General features: G+C 39.6%; 1 protein-coding gene and 1 long non-coding RNA gene across 3 annotated transcripts in view; one reads left to right on the top strand and one right to left on the bottom strand.

The window, feature by feature from the left end:
- Nucleotides 1-24,841, top strand: part of LOC132148850 (uncharacterized) — a 299,074-nt gene that overhangs the window by 49,189 nt on the left and 225,044 nt on the right. The gene's annotated exons all lie outside the window — the stretch shown is intronic.
- On the bottom strand, nt 8,552-24,647 carry LOC132148513 (neuronal pentraxin-2-like). Of its 2 annotated transcripts, none has more exons than XM_059557202.1 (5): nt 23,728-24,647; nt 22,344-22,560; nt 20,500-20,744; nt 16,389-16,568; nt 8,552-9,820 (listed from the first exon to the last, which is right to left on the bottom strand). In XM_059557202.1, the coding sequence occupies exons 1-5, from the start codon at nt 24,160-24,162 to the stop codon at nt 9,593-9,595; spliced, it is 1,305 nt and encodes a 434-aa protein (XP_059413185.1). In that variant the 5' UTR covers nt 24,163-24,647; the 3' UTR covers nt 8,552-9,592. The 2 variants fall into 2 exon arrangements, with proteins under 2 accessions (XP_059413185.1, XP_059413186.1); XM_059557203.1 differs by having other exon boundaries at nt 22,344-22,557.

The raw sequence follows: 24,841 nt of genomic DNA, 5'->3' as shown, positions 1-24,841 counted from the left end.
GGATGGCCTCGGCCGCAAACTCCCCCCCCGGAGCACCGAACAGGTGAGAGAGGGCATCGGGCTTGGTGTTCTTAGATCCCGGCCGGTACGAGAGGGTGAAGTTGAATCTGGCAAAGAAGAGCGCCCAGCGGGCCTGACGCGAGCTCAGCCTCTTGGCCGAACGGATGTATTCTAGGTTCTTGTGATCCGTCCAGACCAAGAAGGGCTGCGCTGACCCCTCCAACCAATGACGCCACTCACCCAAGGCCAATCGTACCGCCAGCAGCTCTCTGTTGCCGATGTCATAGTTACGTTCTGCAGGGCTGAGACGACGAGAGAAGAATGCACAAGGATGAACCTTCCCATCATGGAGGGAACGCTGAGATAGAACTGCGCCAACCCCAACGTCCGAAGCATCAACCTCAACAATGAACTGGTCCTCCGGATCTGGAACCATCAGAACAGGTGCAGAGACACGGTTCCACCTGAAGGACACCTTAGTGGAGGTTAAGGCTGTCAGCGGTGCAGCGATCTGACCAAAATTCCGGATGTATCGCCGGTAGAAGTTGGCAAAACCCAGAAACCGCTGCAGAGCCTTCCGGGAGTCAGGGACCGGCCACTGGGCAACAGCTTCAATCTTAGTGGGATCAGGCTTGATCCCCTCCTTAGAAATAATGTGGCCAAGGAACGTAACTGACTCAGCGTGGAATTCGCACTTCTCCGCCTTGACAAACAACTGGTTCTCTAGTAACCGCTGGAGAACCCATCTGACATGCTGGGTGTGTAATTGGAGAGAAGAGGAAAAAATCAAAATATCATCCAAATACACAAAGACAAATTGATTAATCATGTCACCCAACACGCTGTTGACGAGTCCCTGGAAAACTGCTGGAGCATTGGTAAGACCAAACGGAAGAACCAAGTACTCGTAGTGTCCCGAAGGGGTGTTAAATGCCGTCTTCCACTCATCCCCCTCCCGAATGCGCACCAAGTGGTAGGCGTTGCGCAGGTCTAACTTGGTGAAGACCCGAGCTCCCTGTAATAATTCAAAAGCAGAAGAAATTAAAGGTAGGGGGTACCTGTTCTTGATAGTAATGTCATTCAAACCTCTGTAATCAATACAGGGGCGCAGGGAGCCGTCCTTCTTCTGAACAAAGAAAAACCCTGCACCAGCTGGAGAGGAGGAATGGCGGATGAGCCCAGCCTGAAGTGACTCACGTATGTACTTGTCCATGGCCTCTCTCTCAGGACCTGAAAGGGAATATAAACAACCCTTAGGCGGAGAAGAGCCCGGGAGGAGATCAATGGCACAGTCGTAAGGGCGATGCGGAGGTAGCGAGGTGGCCCGGGCCTTACTGAAGACCGCCCGAAGATCATGGTACTCCGCCGGAACACCAGTCAGGTCAGAGGGATCCTCCTGAGGAACACAAGACACAGAGACAGGACAGAAAGCAGCACCCAAACATGACACGTGACAAGACTGACTCCAGGCTAAAACAGAATTACTGACCCAATCAATGTGGGGATTGTGCTTGTGCAACCATGGGTGTCCCAGAATTAAAGGAGCCTTAGGGGAATCAATAATAAACAGTTCAATCCGCTCATGATGGCTGCCAGCAATATGGAGATCTATCTTGGGAGTGACGTGGGTGATGGTGGTAAGGGGACGGCCAGCTAATGACCATGCTGAAACGGGACTAACCAAAGGAACAAGCGGTATTCTCCAAAGTTGAGCAGAGGCAGCATCAAGGAAGTTCCCCTCAGCCCCTGAGTCCACAAGGGCGAGTCCAGTGTGTAAACGACTCTGGAAGGAGAGTTGGAACGGCAGCTGAGTGCGTGCTGCAGGAGAGCTTGAGCTCAGAACTGTGCCCACCAGGACTCTCCGCCTCACTGGTGGGCCCTGGCTTTTAACGGGCACTGAAGGGCGAAGTGGCCTCCCTTGCCGCAGTATAGACACGCCCCCTACGACAGACGCTCCTGCTTCTGCCGTGGTGTAAGCCGTAGACGACCCAACTGCATGGGCTCCTCCTCCGAGGGCTGTCGGCCGGCTGAACTGGCAGAGGAGGACTCTAGGTGGCGCCACGGGGTGGGTGTTTGCCGTTGTTTGCGGCGCCGGCTGAGACGACCCTCAATACGGAGCGCGAGACTAATGAGTCTATCCAATTCCCGCGGGAGCTCTTTGGCCGCGAGTTCATCCGAAATGGCGAAATCCAACCCCTCAAGAAAACGAGCGCGCAGTGCGCTCTCATTCCAGCCGCATGCCGCAGCTAAAGTCTGGAACTGGATAGCATAGTCAGTGACAGAGCTCCTCCCCTGTGACAGTCGTGATAACTGGGCCGCCGCCTCGTCGCCCTGAGCAGAGCGATCAAACAATTTGGCCATCTCTAGACTGAAATTCGCGAAGGTGGCACAACAGGGAGCCCGCGATCTCCATACTGCGATTCCCCATTCACGGGCACGGCCCGAGAGGAGTGTAAGGACGTAAGCCACCTTGGTCTCTTCATTTGCGTAACGCCGGGGCTGCAGAGAAAACACCAGCGAGCATTGGGAGAGAAACGCTTGACAGGCGTTAGGATCGCCATCGTAGACCGGCGGATTGTTGGCATGGGGTTCGGACTCGTGTGACATACCGGTGTGAGGAACGGCCCCCCGGCTCGTTGCCTCTCGCTGAAGATCGTCCACCCGTGTGAGGAGTTCGGAGACTCGGGCACTGAGAACGTCCACATCCTGCGCGGTGGTGTTGAGCTTGGGTGGCATGCTGCCCTAACAACACTCCCTGTTGAACGAGAGCCGAGCGAAGCAGATCAGATCCCGCTGAATCCATAATCTGGTCAGACTGTTCTGTCAGGAGAAAGCAGGCTGGATTCAGATGCGGGTAAACTCAAGGCTTTATTCAAAACAGAGGAGTCAGAGGAGAAGAGTCACGGTTCACAGGTTTCACTCGCAGTGACAGGATGAGTAGCAGATGAGTCACGTTTCACAGGTTTCACTCGCAGTGACAGGATGAGTAGCAGATGAGTCACGTTTCACAGGTTTCACTCGCAGTGACAGGATGAGTAGCAGATGAGTCACGTTTCACAGAAGTACGTATAACCGCCGAACCGGAGGGATGAACAGCTGGAAGGAACTAGGAGCTCTAGGCTTGTAAGAACAAGGGCAGAGGAATCAGCTAAACACACTGGAGCCTGAGGACAAGACACGACAAGGTGAGTACAAAGAGCTGCTAGATGATCGGAGCTATTGGTACGAATAACAACAGTCTGACAATAGACAGAGAAACACAGGGAATAATAAAGGGGAAAAAATAAGAAGGACATAGAGAACAGGTGGCGAGCAATTAAGGTTAACAACGGGGAAACAAGGGAGGCGGGGAAAATACAAACAGGCAGACGCGGTGAGCAGTCAAACCATCCCAACACACACACACCCACACACACACCAAAAAGACAGGGGATTAGCCCCGAGACCCGACAACCTGTTCCTTTACCATTTCATGGACAACAATATTCATTATGAGTGAATCGTTACACCCCTAATACATATATATATATATATATATATATATATATATATATATATATATATATATATATATATATATATATATATATATATATATTTAAACTTTGTGATCCAAATAAAATGGGATTTTATATGCAATTTTTTTATATATGCAATTCAACTACATAAATCTAAAATCATATATATATTTTCCATTTTTATATATTTTTTATTTTCCTTTTCCATATCCATTTGCATTAATTGGTCTTGATTCTAGCATTAAAGCTGACCTTGTCATGTCTTCGTGAGACCTGAGCTGTTATATATCCGATCTAAATCTAAACTGGGTTGACTTGACGTTCTGAGGGTGAATAGAATAGTAACCACACAAGCTGTTTTTAAAGAGAACACCTAGGGTAAGCAACAAACTCCAAAAACATAAATTATTTAACAAACAAAAAAAGTAAAAAAAAGCAAAGATGACGTTTTTGGAGAAGCTAGTTAGCGGAGAAGGGATGAGCAAGAGCGTTTCGTGAGATGTGAAGAAGGGAGGATATGACATTCAGGTTTCATAATTTAATGAGAGTTCTTGAGCTGAAAGGGCTTTTGTGAGCAGTTTTACATGGACCAGGATTGTTGAGCGGAGACCTGGTGTGCCTGGAAGAGGTCATCCTCCTGCTCCACATTCTCTCTGACTGTAATTACAGAGAAACACATGTTAAGTGGCCAGATTTCACTCACAGATCTTTGTCTGAGGGCAGAACCCAAACGGTGGCATTTTAATTTGCCACCACAACTGTGAAACTTGCCCTTTTCCTAATGGATATAGAAACTGTGTGTGCTAATTACTAGTTCATACTTGGCTGCTCTCAGATTCAACACAACCTCTAGGCAACAGCAAGAACTTATGCTCCTTCTCTGTTCTGTAAAGTCCCACTTACAGAATACATAATAAAGGGAAATTATAAATTAAACTGTGGCCATGAGTTTTACAGCATTTGAAATAAGACTTTTGTTTTATATCTTTAACCTCACCATATGTGCCCAATGCAGAGTGCATATCATATTTTATTTGGCATTATTTTAATAACAGATAAATTACCTAATTTGTGGTTTAGATAAAAGCAGATAAAAAATTGATCAATGGCATGAATTTTTTTTAATGAAGTATTTATTTAAAAGACCCTTGTGTAAGAGAACGATACTTTTGCATACTTTTGCACACACACACACACACACACACACACACACACACACACACACACACACACACACACACACACACACACAACAGTACTTATTATGGAAATGATATACTTTAAAATAATAGTGAGAACTGAATGTAATGTTTTCGGACACTTATTTGCATGTTTATTGCAATTAAATGCAAATCGATTATAGTGTAAATTTATTTTTAATTAAAATAGAAAAATTTTCGAGTGCTTTTGGGACACTTAAGTAGGACTTGAATATGAAATCAAATATACTTTTAAGATTTGAAGTACACTACAAGTGCACATTCAACACACTTAAGCACACTTCTTTTTCACATTGGGAGATGTCAGTTTCAGTATAGGTATAAACCTAATTTCCCTCTAATAATTCTCTGGCCAGTATTTGCACAATATGAGAAACTGTCAAGATCTCTTCTGAAGCCCTAGAAGACACTGTCCTCAGTAATGTGTGATTAATGGGGTTGTTTACTCAGGAGAAATATCTGAGATTAATGAGATGCAAGCATTAATTAGATTCTCCATTTAACATCATTTATAGGAGAAAAACTGAGATAATATAAAGCATCTCATTTGTGATGTTTCTTTCCTATGGGACGGCTGCAGCTGAACCCAAAAATAGTGCTGTCAGATACCCATGATGCTTCATCAGTATCTTCCTCCTGTCATTTTTATTTTTTTTATTGCATGTGTAATTCTGCCATAGCAATTACACAGTGACGCCTTGGGAAAAGGAAACCATGAATTAACGCCAGTGACAACCCCAAGAGTGCAAATTAAAACAGAGAGCCCCGGAAAAAGTCGACCTAAATTGCTCTGCTCATAATCTGCAGATTTTTTCATTTCCACCTGGCATCTTTTCAAGATGAGGATTTTGCAGCTGTTGGAAACAATTTGATCCAAAACAGAAAACTGGGGGACTTCTGGGGACGCAAACAAAACAGCGCAGCATCCTCACGTCCATTATGAGAAGAAAATCAACACAATGTCTTCCCAGAAAACGCATCTTCTGTCTTCCTCCATAGAGATACGAACACGGTCTACAAGACAATTTCATTACAGGTCATTCCTGAGCTCCAGTAGTAATTCACTCTGTCAGACTCAATCTCCAAGAGTCCAAGGACGTCTGAGGTGCAACATAGAAAGGGTTTGAACCCACAATGCCTACAGCTGTGCCAAATGTCAAAGAGACATGGAAGTTTGAAACCGGGCACATGACTTTTCCATTTATTTATTTTTTCTAAAGATAAATGGACAAAACTGAAATCAAATCAACTCTCCATAAAATGTTTGCAGTGCTTTGAAAGGCTCCCACCGCAGAGGAAAGACAACAGAGGGAAAAGAAGACACAGAAGCGCAGCATCTTTAAATAGACACTGATATTTCCATTATAATGAATTGAATAGAATATTGCATGAACATGTCTATTCACTTCCTGCTATTGAGGACATCCAGAGAAAACGCTGTCTACGTCGAGCTCTGACTCCCCCACACCCCCCCACACCACACACACAGACTCCTCCCCCTCTTCACCACTACATCTGACTGATTTATTTATTTATTTACAACAAGCAAAAAACTGTAAACTTGTTATTACTTGCACTACTGTCTGTTCATCCAGAAACACTGAGTAATCCATTTGCACACTGAAATATTCTCTATGCACTTTACTGTCCATTGCAATAGTGTAATTATGTTCATATGTTCATAGTTCTGCCTATAGTGTACATACGCTTTTACATAATCCATCTGTATAGTATGTTCATAGTACACCTATCTGTATATCATGCTAATAGTATTTTAAATCTGTAAATTATGTCCATAATACTTATATTGTAGACCTTGTATATTCTGTACTTACTGCTTATTGCACTTCTGGTTAGATGCTAACTGCATTTCGTTGCCTTGTACCTTACATGTGCAGTGACGATAAAGTTGAATCTAATTTAATCTATTCGATCTTGTTACAGAGTTCAACCCTGTCACTCTATAACCCAACACAAATCAAACAGGAAGACAAAACATTTTTTCAACTTAATACTTGCTGATTGACAGGTTAGGAGCAATCATGTAGAGATTGATTTTTTGTCCCATTTCTGAAACAAAGACATTTTTATTTATTTAAGGACATTATGAGACCAATAACTCATTAGATTTGTCCATTTCTGGCTAAGCCACAAAAAGCGTGGAGAGAGTGAATAAAGAAACAGACTCAAGTGTGTTGCAACTGTAGAAGACTCAAATATTTCCTGAAGCAGAGCTCTGATGTGTGGTTTTCAGAATTATTTATTGGGTGAAGAAGGACATTCAACCATTCCTCCATGCTGAACAACATCCTCAGGTTGCACTGTATACGAGGAAAAAGAGATTTTTTGGTCTTTTAATTTTAAGCGCTCTTTCCATTTCACACTGTGGTCTTACATTAGGGGTTGAATCCTTGAAAAACTCAGAAAGCACAGTCGGTGCTCAGAAAAAGGCCATTCGTTTTGGACAAAAATATCATATTACATTCTGAAACAAAATCAGGTCAGATTATAAACAAGTAAACATTTTGCCCTAATGCTGCCTTCAAGTCCTACATGTGTAATAATTATGATTTGGTCAGAATAACATGGACGCATAGCATCCTCTGCGATTCTTTAATTTACAAATTCAGAGGTTCCCATTGGTCGTTTAACATAGGATGATTTCAACAGAACCTTAAGGCAGCATAACAGATCAAGAAGCATTTACATACAAGATTTTTGTTCCTCTAGGTACATTTATGACACAAAATAGCAGTAGATTACATTCAAATGAAAGAAACTGAGTATTCAAATGATTTTTATCTCATTCCAGTGTATTTCAGTAGAGCTGTAGAGCTCTTGTAGCCCAAATACGAACACATGTCGACAAGGGAAACACACTAATGCATTATTAGTGTCTATTGTGTAAGAATGCTGCACCACAGTGAATTTCAGACTTTGATCTGGCCTTTGTGCACAACAAGTTGAAAGATGAAATGAAAACATCCATGTAACACAGTGAGACGGAGTGAGAGCGGCAGGCCTAGCGGTGCATTTAGACGTGAAAACATAGAAACGATGACAAAAACCACACTTACATAAAGTGTCCCATATAGTATATTGCACTGCTCTACTTCATCACAAATGTACGATTTAAGCAAGTCATCTAAAAAGATCAAGCACAAATGAAATCAGAAAGCACAGAAGTGAATCTCATGAATGCATCTCCAGATCCAAAAAGCCTGATTTTAGGACCTTTACCCCTCTTTTTTTTGTTGCTGTTATTTTGTAACATTATTAAAAAATAAGCACATTTCCTAATATCAGTCTTTGTTTTTATATTTTTAAGACAAGTTTGATTCTTGTTATAGTAATGAAAGTAATACTGTATTAAACTAATTTAAAAAGTAATGTAAATTAATGAAAGTAATACTGTATATTATTTTATAAATAAAAATTTACGCAAAGGCAGTATAACATACTACCAGGACTACCATTAACACTTCACTATAAAATATATATTTTTTCCATTATGGTTATAAAAATCTGGGGAACATGTGCTTAAATTGAATTGAAACAATACGGAGCCCCGAAAATCGAGTGAACGCAATAGTAAACGTGTGCACGTTTTAGTACATTGAGGGAATTAATTAATAAATCGTGCACACGATTTAGCCTACTATTTTTTCCTGCATGTCATGTGCGGGGCTCCGTAAAAACAATGTTACAAATCAAAATGAAAAAGAGGGGCTAAAATAGGCTTCATTTTCTTAAATATGACCTGGGCATATTCTTGACAGATTTCGTGAGATACAATGATTTGTAAAAATCAAACTTCCTGACACTGGACTTTAAATAAGTGCAAGCACTCATTAGTGCCTAATCTCAATGAAAAATATATATTTTTTTGTTTCAGTAAAACTTTGCAAAAAAAAAAAAAAAAAGTATAGCACACATTCCGGGTCGAGTTCTCACAGTTAATCTCATAACACCATGTTCTGCACATGTCGAAATCATTTGTAAACGTTTCAAAGAAACCACAATTTGCGATTCACAAACTGAATGAACTCAAACTATAGCTTCACGAGATGAACCACTTCAGCCAAACCATCCCGTCCTGTCCCGTCCCGTCCTGTCCTGCAGCCAGACATTCTCCTGGGGGCTTCTGAGAGCTGCAGGTCAGTACTTGGCAGCTTTTCTACTTTAAGGTTTCTGGATGTCAGATCAGCTCGAGACAGCAGCTGCTGAGGGATAGCGATATTAAAGATGAATTTCTTTTTTTTGTGAATGTTCTCTCCAGTAATCTCTGGATCACAGACATAAAGACACTTCCGTCTGAGTGTTTCTCCATATTTGCAAAGTCACAAACTAGCTCATTCAATAATGCTTAATAAAGCTCATGTTGAAACTATGCAGTTGAATTTTTTTTTTTGAAAGGCATGGGCCTATACGCAACATGATAAAAGCTCAAAGTGGAAATGGCAAAAAAAATATTTTACTGCAGTTCTTAAAATACACATGAGTTTGAGGAGAGAAGAAATATCTGAAGGACACAACACAGAGAAAAGCATATATAATATCGAAAAGAAAGTTTTGCTTTATCCAGAGCCGCAAAAACTCTATTCTGACCTTGAATGTGCAGACAGATTTTTTTTTTTTTAGTAATTAATCACAGTCATTTTAGTTATTGGTCAGACTGACAGCAAAGTCTCAAAAAACATGAAGCAGAATTGAGGACGACATAATCCATCATGTGAAAACCTGTAAACATGTGTTTCTTTTGAACTGTCTTTGTATCTCTGTAAGTTCCCAGTGCAGTATTGAGATGTGGGTTACCTCTATAATGAGAATGCTTCCAAACTGACAGACGTGTCCTTAGGAATCAAAGAGACGGTCTTCACAAATCTCCAGTGCTGCTTTTGTGGCACCGCCAAATACTTCCACATTGGCATCGACCCACGGCACCACATTGCCAGGTATGTAGGCTGAGCAGTTGGCCATAGCAGAGATGTCTATAGGACGCAGGACTCTGTCCCACATGTTGAAGTGGCTTAACTCTCCTACGAAAGCTTGAGTGGCATCAAATCTCCCACCTACAATGTCCTGTGGGATGAAAGCACACGTCACTAAACTTGGGATGGGTCATGATGGTTGACTTGATATAAAACCATGCAAAAGTTTAGTGGATTTTTTTATGCATTTGAAAAATTAATTTTTTGCATTCCAAGACTGCATTTATTTAATAAAATACAGTAAAAACATTAATATTGCAAATAGTTTTACAATTTAAATATATATATATATATATATATATATATATATATATATATATATATATATATATATATATAATTAGAAAAAATCTTATTTACCCCAAACTTTTGAACAGAAGAATAACTTTTTAGAATATGGAGCACATATTCACTATTAACTAAGAGATTTCCTTCAATTAACCCCCAATTTGCTGCTTATTAACAGTTAGTAAGGAGGTTTAGACGTGCTGTGTTTGGTCTCGTACTCTATCGCATACGTTGTCAGTGTTGTGTGCTTGCTTAGACCTTTGTTGTGATAAACAGTAAAGTGCGTTCAGCTGAATTCAATTTCCATTTTGTCGGGTTTAAAAAAAAGATTAGTATACCGCGGCAGCGGTCGCGGCAGCCCTCCAGTTAAGCCCTCCTCGTGTGAAGACCGAAGAGTTTAAAGACCATCGACTCTAACGTGCGACTCCGCCGGGCAGGGACGCCGGCAGGGAATATAAGTCGTGTTTTGATTAATCTCTTTTTCTTTCTCTTGTTTCATTTCTGTTTCAGTTGTTTTTTGTTTATAACCAAATCTTACTATGTGTTTCCAGATCCCTACTATCGCTACCACTCGCAAACCACACATCACACAATGTAGGCAGCGCAATCTTAACAATCTGCACACTTTGCCTATATCTGCTAATACAATACTTTCTTTTTCTATTGGTCTCTGGAATTGCCAGTCTACTGTAAACAAAGCCAATTTCATTACTTCTATTATTAGTCATTCAAAGCTTAATCTCATGGCCCTAACAGAGACCTGGATCAAACCAGAGGACACTGCTACACCTGCAGCACTCTCCAATAATTTCTCATTTTCCCACTCCCCCCGTTTGATTGGAAGAGGTGGAGGTACTGGTCTGCTCATCTCTAATGATTGGAAATTTAATTCTTTACCATCTTTGGGTATCAACAGCTCCTTTGAATCTCATTCAGTTACTGTTACCTACCCTTTTAAAATAGATTTTGTAGTTGTCTATCGACCCCCAGGACCACTGGGTAACTTTTTGGATGAATTAGATGTGTTGCTCTCAACCTTTTCTCAGGATGGTACTTCCCTAGTTATGCTTGGAGATTTCAACATCCGTCTAGATAAACCTCTGTTTGCTGATTTCCACACTCTGCTTGCCTCCACTGCACACGTCGGATCACTTCCTCCTCACTCTTAACCTCAACATGGTCCCTGCCACATCACTTACCCCTCCACGTGTCATCTTTCGACGTAACCTATGCACACTTTCACCCTCCCGGCTATCTGCAATGGTTTCATCTTCACTTCCTTCCCCTAAACTGTTTCGTCTTTGGATGCTAACAGTGCTACTGATACTTTCTGCTCCACTCTTACATCTTGTTTAGACACTGTTTGCCCCTTATCTTCCAGGCCAGCCCGTAACACCCCTTCTTCCCCTTGGTTATCTGATGTTCCACGCGAACACCGTTCTAAGCTTAGAGCTGCTGAAAGGGTTTGGCGCAAGTCCAAAAATACTACTGACCTTAATGTGTATCAGTCACTCCTATCTTCTTTCTCAGCTAATGTCTCCACTGCTAAAATGATATACTACCATAGCAAAATTAACAATTCGTCTAACTCTCGCATGCTTTTTAAAACATTTTCCTCACTTCTTTGTCCTCCTCCTCCCCCTCCTGCTTCATCTCTAATAGCTGACGACTTTGCAACATTTTTCATTAATAAAGTTAAACACATTAGTGCACAATTTTCCACACCACAATCAGTCAAGCTCATATCACCAGCAAACATACACTCATTTACATCCTTCTCTTCACTCTCTGAGGCAGAAGTCTCAAAACTCATCCTTTCTAATCACCCTACTACTTGCCTGCTTGATCCTATTCCATCTCATCTCCTTCAAGCCATTTCTCCTGCAGTTGTACCTGCACTCACTCACATCATCAACACATCCCTCCATACTGGTGTTTTCCCCTCATCATTTAGACAGGCACGTATAACTCCACTACTTAAGAAACCCAACCTCAACCCATCTCTTTTAGAGAACTACAGACCAATTTCCCTTCTTCCTTTCATTGCAAAAACACTTGAACGAGCTGTGTTCAACCAAGTCTCTACATTTCTCACAAACAACAACCTCCTTGACAGCAACCAATCTGGCTTCAGAAGTGAACATTCAACTGAGACTGCCTTGCTCTCAGTTGTTGAAGCTCTAAGACTGGCAAGAGCAGAATCCAAATCTTCAGAACTTATCCTGCTTGATCTGTCCGCTGCTTTTGACACAGTTAACCACCAGATCCTCCTATCAACCCTACTGGCAAAAGGCATCTCAGGAACCACACTTCAATGGTTTGAGTCTTACCTATCAGCTAGGTCCTTCAACGTATCTTAGAAAGGTGAGGTTTCCAAGACACTATTCTATGCTATTCGCATCTCAGCTTGTCTAACAGACATATCTTCCTGGATAATGGACCATCACCTTCAACTCAACCTTGCCAAGACAGAACTGCTTGTGATTCCAGCAAACCCATCGTTTCATCACAATTTCACTATCAAGTTAGGCACATCAACCATAACTCCTCAAAAACAGCTAGAAGCCTTGGAGTTATGATTGATGATCAGCTGACTTTCTCAGACCGCATTGCTAAAACTGTCATACACTGCAGATTTGCTTTATTCAACATCAAGAAGATCAAGCCCTTTCTTTCAGAACATGCTGCACAACTCCTTGTTCAAGCTCTTGTTCTGTCCAGACTGGACTATTGCAATGCCCTCTTGGCAGGTCTTCCAGCCAATGAGCCAAAAAGAATACACGTCACACTTCTGTTTATCAATTTGCACTGGCTTCCAATAGCTGCTCGCATAAAATTCAAGGCATTGATGTTTGCCTACAAAACTTCCACTGGCTCTGCACCCATTTACCTAAATTTGTTACTTCAGCTTTATGTGCCCTCTAGAAGCTTGCGTTCTGCAAGTGAACGTCGCTTGATTGTGCCATCCCAAAGAAGCACAAAGTCACTTTTACGGACTTTTAAATTAAATGTTCCCTCCTGGTGGAATGACCTCCCCAACTCAATCTGGACAGCTGAGTCCTTAGCCATTTTCAAGAATCGGCTTAAAGCACATCTCTTCCATCTTTATTTGACCCTCTAACTTTAACACTCACTATTCTAATTCTATTCTTTAAAAAATCTAACTACCTTTCTAATCTTTTTGTATTCTATTTTCTTTTCATTTATTATGCAATTGTATGTGTGTGTGTGTGTGCATGTGTAAAGATCTCTAACACTAGCTTGCTCTATTCTTCTTTTATTCTATCTGTTTTCTTTTTTTATTATATTATTTATAATAACTGTGTTAACACATAATTAACTGTGTTAACCTAACTCAGACTTGTTATAGCACTCATATATCATTGCTCTTTTTGTTGTTTTTGATTGCTTTCACTGTCCTCATCTGTAAGTCGCTTTGGATAAAAGCGTCTGCTAAATGAATAAATGTAAATGTAATGTAAATGTAAATGTTTATAAGTTTAGGTATGGGGTAGGGTTAAGAGATCTAAAATATGGTCATGCAAAATAGGGCATTAATATATATTTACTAATAAACAGACAATATTCTAGAAATATGCATGCTAATAAGTAACTAGGTTATATTTAGAATTGGTCCTTAAAAATAGTGTTACCAATGGTAGTGCTGACCAACACACTGTCTTTTATCTGTGAAACATTTTTCATATTATATATATTTATATATTTTTTATTTCCTTGTTCTTTTCTTTTCATTGTGTTTCTTTCATATCTCCTTCAAAGCACTGCATTTCATAAGTAATACACATTCAGGCTGAAGACATTGTGTTTCTGAGTGTCCTGTCATGAGGGTTGCATTTCTAATTTGATCATAGTCTTACGTGGAATCCTTAGAAAGCAAGATCTTCCCATTCACTTTCAGGAAAAATGTTTAATCAACTAATTGTTCAGGCAACCTACAAACTGGTTTCTAGCTGATTTTGACACATTTCTAAAATCAGGGAAATATTCAGCAAACTGGGACTCTGCTCTGATCCAAACCCTAATGAGTATGTAACCTTCTAATGTTAACTGATGGAACCTCACAGGAGACTACACTAAAATCCTCTGCATACGAAATTCTGCTGAGACCTGAAGTTAATTTATGTACATACTTTGTTGCTAGCTGCCTGAATAAAAACACATTCAGTGTAATTCTACAGACATCTGTTATTCCTTTAATGCCAGTTGCATTCTGGATTTCCTGTACTCTAAAACGTCAACCCAGCATCAACCAAATCCATGAGCTGAGCCTTCTGGGTAAGTAAGCTAAGTTGATATGACCCAGTTTGGGTTGATCATCATTCATAATCAGTAACCCAATGGTGCTGGGTTGGGAATGCGGTATGAATGAGATCACACATATCATGCAAGTTCAAACGGTTCTTTGAGTGTCATGACCACTTTGTCTAGCCTTTTTTGTGGCACTCATGAGAGGAATATATTTGTTAAATATAAGAAAACTTACTGAAGCAGGGAGAAGAGAGGATTTGGAAACTGCCTGCAATGAGGAACGTATTGTTTTGTATAGTGTTTTTTCTCACTTTAACATCAGTTGACCAAGAAGTGAACAAGCCGGATTGATTCTTGAGAGGATTGATTAAAAACACTTTAAATGCAGAGAATAAGATCTTGATGATTTGCTATAATACATTTCAGATTTTAATACAGGTTTTCAGTCTATGTTTTTGACGCCTTATTCTTTGGCCATCGTGGGTCTATTTTTGTAACATACAAAATAACTGTATTAGAGTTTGTAGCTTATTTTGTAGAGTATAAGAATAATGGTTGCACTTTATTTTACAGTACGTGTACTTACATGTACTTATAGTGTACTTACAGTGTTTTTAGGTAGGTTTTAGTAGGTTCAGGGTTAGTACCTAGTTATTACATAGTTATTGTAATTACTATAATAAGTTCTTAGTATGTACATGGGGAACAGGACTTTATTTTACAGTTCTGTTCCCCATGTACATACTATGTACTTATTATAGTATTTACAATAACTATGTAATAACTAGGTACTAACCCTAAACCTACCCCTAAACCTAACCCTACCCCATGTAGTTACCTTGTATTATCAGAACTTTCTTAGATAAAAACACTGTAAGTACACTATAAGTACATGTAAGTACACGTACTGTAAAATAAAGTGCAACCAAATAAAGTGCTACCAGAATAATAATGCCAAGGACGTAGGTTCAGTCCTCAGAGAGCTGATTAAAATTCAAACTTTGTATGCACTGCCAAAAGCAGTAAAATCATTACTAATGAAGTTGAGGAATTCTGTGATGTTTTGTGGTCTTAGTTCTAAAACAATCCATTTGTTTAATAAAATTACAGAAATCTGCATGATAATAATCAATATTAAAAAAAATGGTTACACAAGTATCAAAATGAACTTTGCATATAACCCAACTGTCAATTCCTCAGAGCAATGAAGTTCAGTGTCTGAGCTTCTGAAGAAGAAGGTTCTTTGTTGGCACTGATGGTTCCATGAAGACCCTTTATCATCCATGGAACTTTTCCATTAGCCTAAAAGTTCTTTATAGTGGTGAAAGGATCATTAGATTATTAAAAAAAATTGCACTTAGAAAAAAATAAAAACTTTATTTTAAGAACTGTTCACTGAAAGGTTATTTGGGGAACGACACAATGGCATAGCTATGAAAAACCACCTTTTGGAACCTTTATTTTTAAGAATACACTAGCATATTAAGAGTTCCAATTTTGAACTGATATCAGCTGTATTACAACACATCTAGAGCTGCTCATAGCTGAAATTAACTTGTTTCATAACTGAGGAACTATGCAACATTGACAGTGTTATTGAACTGAATTGAATCAACAATGAACTTAATAATGAGCTGAATAATGACACTATTATTTTCTTTACAGCTGAAATTGATTTTGTTTCATACTTAATGAATTTTACATCAGTAACCCTTTTATATTTTCCTGCTTATAAATGTGAAGCTGCTTTGAAACAATCTGTATTGTATAAAGCGCTATATAAATTAATATGACTTGACTTGACCCAGCTGAGAGTTATTATTTAGGCAATTTAGGTCACAGATTGCTTTTTCATGCGCTGTTAAGCAACGTGAATGCACTCAATTAACAGAGTAGCTCAGTGTAGGTGACCAGCAGATTATGTGTCACACGTGGATTTTGTGTGCCTGGATTCTGTGTCACATTTCTCTCAAGAAGTCCCTGAGCTCTCAATGCAGCTGAGAGGTTGACGTCTTCTCATCATTGCATGCGAAGATTTATTATTATCATTGCATGTCTTCCTCATGAGGGATCAGCTCTTTTACGTGCTCTCTTTCACTCACCTGTTCTTGGCCCAGGATAATGACTCCTCCAGGTTTAATTGGGTGCCAGGGGGCCAAGTTCTCTCCGGTCCCTAGTCTCTCTCCATCCTGATAGGCCTCCCAGAAGCCATCTCTGGTTGTCCAGGTGATGCAGATGTGATGCCAGCGGCCGTCACTCACAGAGAGAGGAAGCTGAGCTACCTGTGACAGCAAGGACCAAACCGTGGGGGGTTATTACTATGGAAGCTTATACTAAAAAGTGCATAGTAAGTAAGGAAGTAATGTCTCTCACAGTAATTATTCACTAGATGTACGTTGGTTTCTCCATTGTGTCCCTACAGATATGATCCTGAAATATCTCACTGCAGCTCACTTCCCATCATAACATATAACTAAATTTGCTGAAGGAAATGTAAGTATGCTAGTTACTGTCACAATGCTAAGGTGTTTTGAGCTGTAATGTGGTTGCTGGGGTGTCCTTTGAGGTTGCTTAGGTTGTTTTGGGTAATTAGCTACGTCAAAAGAGTCCAGCCGTCAAATCTCCATAATATTTAGATCCCTAGATATGGTTCAATTTCCTCCTTAAACGCAAGTCTATGAGTTTGATTGCTAGGAACTGTAATATCACACCTCTGCTTAACAATTTGGGGTGACATTCATGTCCGTAGCACAACTGGGTGTTACACACAAAATTTAATGCTCAAGTGAGGGGGTTTGTTCAGATTACTAACCATAAGTGAATTAAACAGTCTTCAACAATTTTTCACTGGCCAAATCCAGTCATTTCAACAGCAATCACACATTTGGAATTTGCAGTATTAATGCTTCCAAAGCATTTTTTTTTTCATTTTCAATCTATTTTGTTATGTTTTAAAAAAATACTCCTTAGCATGTTACGTCATATTACAACAGTTGCAATGTCTGTAGAACTTTTGTCTTGTCTAGTGTTAGTGCATATAAAGTCTCGATGAATCATCATAACCTAAACTGCTCTCTATAAAGTTGTATCTGACACTCCACATACTTTAAAATAGTTTACATAGTTAATCTCTGAGCTAGACACACATTGAGTTTGAAAGCTAGTGCACCTTGAGACTAGGCCTTAAATGCACTTAAGTTGATCAGTATGCAAAAAGTATGAAAACACAACATCCAGACAGAAGTAATGAAGCACTGAGGTGTGATGCATTCACTGGAGTGAGAAAAAGCACTGAAGACACATTTGACAGGTTCAGCATAGCAGCATCTCTCTCGATCCTTCTCAATTTCTTGTTCTTTCCAGCTTGACAGACACACTCACTCACTCACACACACACACACACACACACACACACACACACACACACACACACACACACACACACACACACACACACACACACACACACACACACACACACACACACACACACAGACACACATACACACACACACACACACACACACACACTCACTCATACATACACGCACACACCGTGCATGTCTAATGCATGCTGTGCAGGGCTGCGGGGCAAGATGCCTCTCTCAATAAGCAAGATACCAAACTGAGACTTCCTGAGTGAGGTATCAGGGGAATTAGCAGGGCAGCATAGCTCATGCGTTCTTTTCCCATCTCTCGCTCTCTCAAGACCCTCAGGTTACACTCAACAAAAACCAGCGATGGTGCAATCTCCTCCACAATCATCCAAAGATACAGCATCCATGGTTGCTGAGACACGCTAACCTCATTTACGGAGGAGATATTTGGAAGCTAATTTTCCCCAAAGAAAAGCAGCTCAGTTTCATAATTCTTGATTTAGAACCACAAAGGAAAATTTTCATTCATTTATGTGTGCTTTAATACTAAACTTTAACATCATGGAAGGTCTCGTGCAGCATCTCAAAGTCAATCAACTACATTTCATTTCATTTAAAAGTGCATGCCAAAACATTTTGTGGCATTTGTGTCTCTCTACAAGCATCATGCATTCAGAGATCCTGAAGAATATTTTTCTCATGCAAAATGAGTCCTCATGCATTTTAAAAATGTCTTCAAAAAATAGTATGGATAACTTTTTTTTTGAGAATCTTACTGATTATAAGCTGTATTTAAATATTTTGCATTGTTTAGCTTTATGTTATATATTTGATGTAGGGGTGTACGATAAAACGATTTTTGATCATGGTCATGGATGATTATAATGTCTCCATGTTCTGCTTTTGAAAAAATATTGTGGTATTGTGCTACAGCGCATATTCTATCAGTTGCAGTTCTGGTGTCTCTGTCTCAGTATATACCGTACAACACGACATATATGCACATCAAATGTTAACACATTAAATATTAAGTGGTAGGTTTACATTTATGTAACAGTGCACTTATTCGCAATCACAAAAGTGCATTATTTGTATAAGCTTTAAAGACTTGCCGGTTAAACATTTCATTCGCATGCTGTTCCGACATGCATTTTCTGAGCATGTACGCACTTTAAAAGCCTGTCAAACAGCACTTGATTAATGGACTAAGTTATCTTTCGCGTCTGGGTGCAATTATACTGTCAAAATACACAAGGGTTACATATAAACGTAGAAAAATGGTTGCTTACCTGTATATTAGATACATGCAGGTCTTAAAGCAACAGCAGACTAATTGTAGTAAACATGCTGCTGCTTGTCATTAAAGGGATAGTTCTGGTTTGGTTGCACTGCTCAGACTTGCAAAATGGTAAAACCAACATAAAGAATAGTGTATTGTGATTTTCCTGAAAAAACTTGATTTTTTGTATCCATTAAAGATCTCATTTCTTAAATGTTGTTGGTGTTTGTCACTACAGTGTTTTGAGTGGTTGCTTAATAAAAATAAAAATAAATTATAGTTTGCATTTTTTATTATCAACATCAGCCAATAAGCTTTTCTGTTTAGCTTATAAGTGTCTTAACCAGGACTTTTATTTTTCAAATGATCAAAGCCATGTAAATTGGCTGTGAGCACTAGAGTTTGTCTGCCACTGAAGATGCACAAATGAGCAACTTCATATCATATTGACAGTACTGTAGGTAACATGAGTTTTATATCAGCAAAAAAAAAAAAAAAAACTTTTGTTTACCATTTCATCTAACTATAGGTGCCATGAATCAAGTTGGGTACTTAATATTATTTGTTATAATCTTTTTTTTTTTTTTTAGTTGACAATTCTGCAACTATGACATTGTATTTTTGTATCTTAGGCCCTGTTCACTTTTTAATGTTGAAATTTGATCATTAATCAAATGCTGAGTGATTTCATGCAGTGACTACCAGGGTGAGTAAATATGATGGAGCTCATGTGAAGTGCCTCCTGTCAGCTACTGGAGATGCAGTTAATCCTGATAAGCAATTTTCCAAATGTATATTTGTCTCTGAGCTAAATTTTATATTGCATGCATGACAAATAGTGTACTTCTTTGTGCGTGGGCACAGCATAGGCGTAAATCCTGGGAGGACGGGGTTGTACTAATAGTAGTACAGCTTTCCTCTGTGTATACATATCCTTACAAGTGCCATTTTAGCCGGATTATTTGTGTCCCCTTCAAAAATTGCTTTTGAGAAATTTTATGTTTATTGTCCCCCCCAGCTGTTAGACGAAATTTACGCAAATGGGGCACAGTAGTTTTTTTTAAATGTCTTGAGCTGTGACAAATGAATATAAGTATATAAGTGATATAAGTACACATCTTCAATGTAGCTTCTCAGTTAAAATAAATTCAAGAAAACTACACAATAATTATACATTTGACACAATACATGCTGTTTTAGATTGAATATAACATCTCACACCACATGGCAGTTTAATTAGTATGTGATCTTCAAGCCCCATTATGTAATATGTATTAAAATAACAATCAGGCTGTGAAAACCTTTTATTTGAGAAACATTTGGGCACCATTTAATATAAAATACCATATTTTCTATGAATCAGATTTAGACAAAAGTTTTCTTTTCAAGACAAGAGGCACGGCCTATGATATAATGCCAGGTTTTTATTATTTGTCAACAAAACTACTCATTTAATGAGATTGTTATATATTCAATACCAGGGAAAGCTAACATTGTTCCAAAGAAACACAATCAATAAAAACACGGATAGCTTTGCAGTATCTCATAAAGGCTCACCTTATCATTGACGAGGAGCTCCATGGGGCTGTTTCCCCACTCAATCAGCACAATCTCATTGGCTTGTCCCGGGACGCCGTAGGAGAACGGGGTCCCAATTCCAGGATTGGCGCTGGATTTAAGCCACATACACACAGTGAAGGCGTACATCTCTGGCAGACTCTTTTTGATGCGGCCGTACAGGTAGTTGGTGCGCAGAGGCAGAGACACCTTAAAGTCCTCTGGAGATTTGAATGCATTGTTGCCTGCCAAGAGAATAGAGGGAGAGGTTTGCACTGAAGGACAGAAAGATGTAAACTGCTGACCAGAGATTGTGTTAATTTGATTTTGGCAAATTGAATCTGAGTACGGCTTTCATGTTCAATTAAAGAAATGAGCGTTCCATGCTGGCTCATGTAATTGTCCTAATATGAAATGACATGCTGGAGCTTTGTGCGGTGATATAATGATGTGGCTGCTGATGATGCATTGGTGTTAATCATTTCCATTGCAAAAGTGGTTCTATTTGTGCTAACACTGCTCTGAGTTCAGAATACAGCAGGACAATGTGGCCATCCAGTGCTAACAGATGGGACCTGCATAAACCTCATGTCTAAAAAGGGCAAAAGGAGTGGTAAAGGCAAACAAATGATTGTAAATAGCAAGTTCATTTACATGCAGACATTCTCACACCAGACTAAAACTTCCACAACCAACACATTCTGCCACAGTGATACCTTTGTTTCACTCTACAACATTTTCATTAAAACAAAATTATAATAATAGAAAATTGGCCCAATGCACTGAAGTTTATGCAGTGTAGCATTAGCTAAAGGTTTCTCCTGATATTATGTTGAGTGCTGGTCAATCATTCAAAGATTCAACAATGACCTTTCAAAGTGCAGCCAATGATTTACAAGCAATCTGCATGATGTATGCAACACCTGTCTTTGCCATGACTGCTCCAACTTTGCACTTAAGTTGTTTATTAATTTACATTACCATTCATAATTCTGGTGTCAGTAAGATTTTCTTTTTAAGAAATTAAATCTTTCATTCATTAAGGAAGCATTAAATTAAGTAAAAGTGATAGTAAAGACGTTTTTTTTTAAACGAAGTCTATTTCACATTACTGCTGTTTTTTTTTTACTTTCTATATTCATCCTAAAAAATCCTATTAAAAAATGTATCACGGTTTAAAAAATATATGAAGCACAAATGTTTTCAAAATTGATGTTTCTTGTGCATCAAATTATATTACACTGATTTCTTAAGGACATGTGACACTGGAGACTGGAGTAATGATGCTAAAAAATTCAGCTTTGTCATTACAGGAAAAAAACTGAAAACTATTTTTAAAATGAAATAATATTTCTCAATATTACTGTTTTTACTGTATTTATTATTATCATTATTTAATTGTTGTTTGTTTGTTTTATTGTTTCCTGCTCAATACTTTCCCATCCTTGCTGTCATGTGATGTTTGTTTAGAATGCTTTCCCCTCAAGGACTTCTTTTGTTCTGTGATATATCAAAACAATCTGCAGGATTTTTTGTTTTATCTTCTAAGCTCAAATGTATATTTTCGCTGTGAATATGTGTAAACCTCATGCTTGCTTTCTTTCCCAGCTCGTTGCCCTTCGGTGGTGCTTTCTTCAACGGTTTCATGTGGAGTTCAAAGCGGTGCACGGCGCTTACATTGAGTGTGAAAGGACTTTGACTAGTCTGCCTATCCCATACTGAGGACGGCAGGTAAAAAGGAAATGTTTGAACTAGTAGGGTACCACGTCAGTAAGAAAAAAATGATGGATTCTATCTCATTTGACATGACTGACTGAATAATTCATGTCTGAGAGCAGCCGTACTTTTCTCCAGCTCGGTGATCCTCTCCAGCAATGAGTTGAGGGTGTTCTCGGTGCGCTGACGGTGAGTGGCTGTCTCGTTGTATAGCTGGCTCTTTTCCTCCTCGAGTTCGAGCACTCTGGTCAACAGCTGGCTCTCTAGGTCCGTCAGACGGCGCTTCAGCAGGTCTTTCAACTCGTTGGGAAACGTCCCACCTGATGTGTTGACACGCAGCTGCTGCTGGAGGACAAAAGACGCCAAAATATGAATCTGCCTCATGCTGTTATAGTCAGAAATTGTTCTCAATGAAACTGCTGCGGATTTGAGAGATGCTGAATTAACACTGAATGCTTTACAGGGGTCCTACTTTATATTAGATATCTTCAGCTATGTACTTCCGTCAAATTATTTGGTTAGGATTACTTAGGGTTAGGATTAGGGTTACTTGCATGCGATTATGCATAATTAATTGTTCTTATAATAGTAAGTACATATAACATGTGTAACAAGGACACCTTAAAATAAAGTGTTACCTATATGAACACTATCTAAAAATATGTGTACAAATAAATTAAATGTCAGTACATAGTAGTTAAAGACACCATTTTCTTTAATTAAAAGGGGATGTAATTCAGTTAAATCAATTTGTTCTCATGTAGAGTGACCAGAGTGAATACTAGTATTCATTATTACCCAATGAACCAGTATATAACTTTTCACATTGGTAGTCAATAATGATCAATATATTTGTCAAGTTGATAAATCATCCATATCTACTTGGCTATTAACAGAAGTGATATGTTATTTGAGTAATACGCCAAAATCGCTTTGTCAGTTGGTGCATTAAAGAAATGATTTGTATTTGATTTGCTACAGTAGCCTATATCTGTATTTTGTATGCTGCTATCCGCATTATACCGCATAAGTCTTTGAGCAATATTATATTAATTTTATTAAATAGGATTTTTGCATCGATGCTAGAAAAGAAGCATTTTGGTTTTGACCAGAGACTTTCAGTTAAAAGAACCACTTTTTTTTTCGTAGTGTGAAGGAGATTTTAAAGAACTATTAGCGGTTCTGTGGATTTTAAAGGTTCTGCATGGAACCATCAAAAATATCCTTTATTTTTAAAAGTGAAGAGCAAAGTTCTTATCCTGAAAATAGTGTCTGAATCTGTGTCACAACTTCCCATGTACACTATGTATGCTCATTATTAATATTTAATTCAAAACGGAAATTTAAATAGTCCCTCCCTCCTCGTAACATGGATCTTGTTTTGATAGGCGTAACTTAAGCATCACTAATAAGCAAGACCAAATTTCACAAGTCATTAGAGCTCTAATTTCCTCAAAAGCATCATATATCGCTCTTAAGTGCCCATTATCATTCATAAGCGTAAACTCTCACCTCCAGGTTCTCCAGTCGGCCTTTGAGGCTCTGCATGGTCTTACCCAGCTGCTCCACAGTCTCGGTGGGGTCACGCGGCAGATCCCCCATAGTGTTTTTACTATAATCCTTCCTGCGCGCGCTGCCCCGAGACTTGGCGTCCGCCTCGCAGCGCGCGAGTTTGGAGTTGAGCTCTTTGATGGTGCCCTGCTGACTGACGATAGTTTCCTTCTGCTGCAGGATGGTCTCTCGAAGCTGAATGATAGTATTCCGCAACTCCTCCTCCTGCGGACTAGTGCTTTGGACTCGGCTGCTCGTGTCCACCGGGCAACTGAGGTCGGTGCCCGCGGGCACGGCCGTGCACACGAAGCGGTTTCCTTTCGGGCCACTCGCGCCAGCCACTTCGCTGCTCCCTGACGCGTATACAAGCAGCAGTGGCACAAAAATAGCTATCATTACGACCTTTCTATCTTAAAAAGGCATAAAACTTGCGTGAATTCAGTTAGTCGGACTGAAGAAGACGTTTAGCATAGAATAGACGAAATTCCACAATAAAATCAGTAGGCTACTTAAAAAACATTTAGCTAATTATGTTATTTCAAAAATAAAAATAACAAAATGCGCACGGCAACAGGTCAAGCTAAGAAAAAATCACTCAAAACAAGCATAAACCCGAGAAAACGGAGATTAGCTGTAATTGGTTTGGAAATCCAAAGCTTTTTCCAGTAAAAACCGAGTGCGCTCAGAGTCAGTGAATGTTAAACAAACTGTTGGAGTCCTTCTCACTGACGCGCCAGATGCATTTAACTCCTTGACGCTTTAACAAAATCACTCCAAAACAAGTAGCCGTCCAAACGAGCGATCTCCAGAGCTCTCCGCCGTTAAATGCCGACTGTCGGCGCTTTAACTCTCTTCACACAGTCGGTGGTGCTGAACGGACAGCGGCGCTTTAACGGATTAATATAGAGACTCAGGCGCGCGCAGTTTGGCTCAGCTGGAGGAGCGCGCGGATTGACTGAGCTTCCTCTACGTCACTCAACTCGCGCTTGTCACGCTTGTAAATTATATTGCCGTGGCTTTTCCTGGCCTTCCGTGAATTTCGCGTTGAATAAACAGTGCGCTGAGCAGATGCAGA

The sequence above is a fragment of the Carassius carassius genome, chromosome 9 (genome assembly GCF_963082965.1).
Source record: "Carassius carassius chromosome 9, fCarCar2.1, whole genome shotgun sequence".
Lineage (NCBI taxonomy): Eukaryota > Metazoa > Chordata > Actinopteri > Cypriniformes > Cyprinidae > Carassius > Carassius carassius.
The sequence above is the reverse complement of the archived record's forward strand: the minus strand, read 5'-3'. Positions and strand labels throughout refer to the sequence as shown.

What these genes read in the sequence shown, in the direction of transcription:
- LOC132148513 (XM_059557202.1), bottom strand. Translation starts at nt 24,162, where the DNA reads ATGATAGCTATTTTTGTGCCACTGCTGCTTGTATACGCGTCAGGGAGC. An exon ending in GCCGACTGGAGAACCTGGAG is followed by an intron (nt 22,561 to 23,727) that starts GTGAGAGTTTAC and finishes TTTGTCCTCCAG; the next exon opens with CAGCAGCTGCGTGTCAACAC. An exon ending in GATCACCGAGCTGGAGAAAA is followed by an intron (nt 20,745 to 22,343) that starts GTACGGCTGCTC and finishes TTCTCTTGGCAG; the next exon opens with GCAACAATGCATTCAAATCT.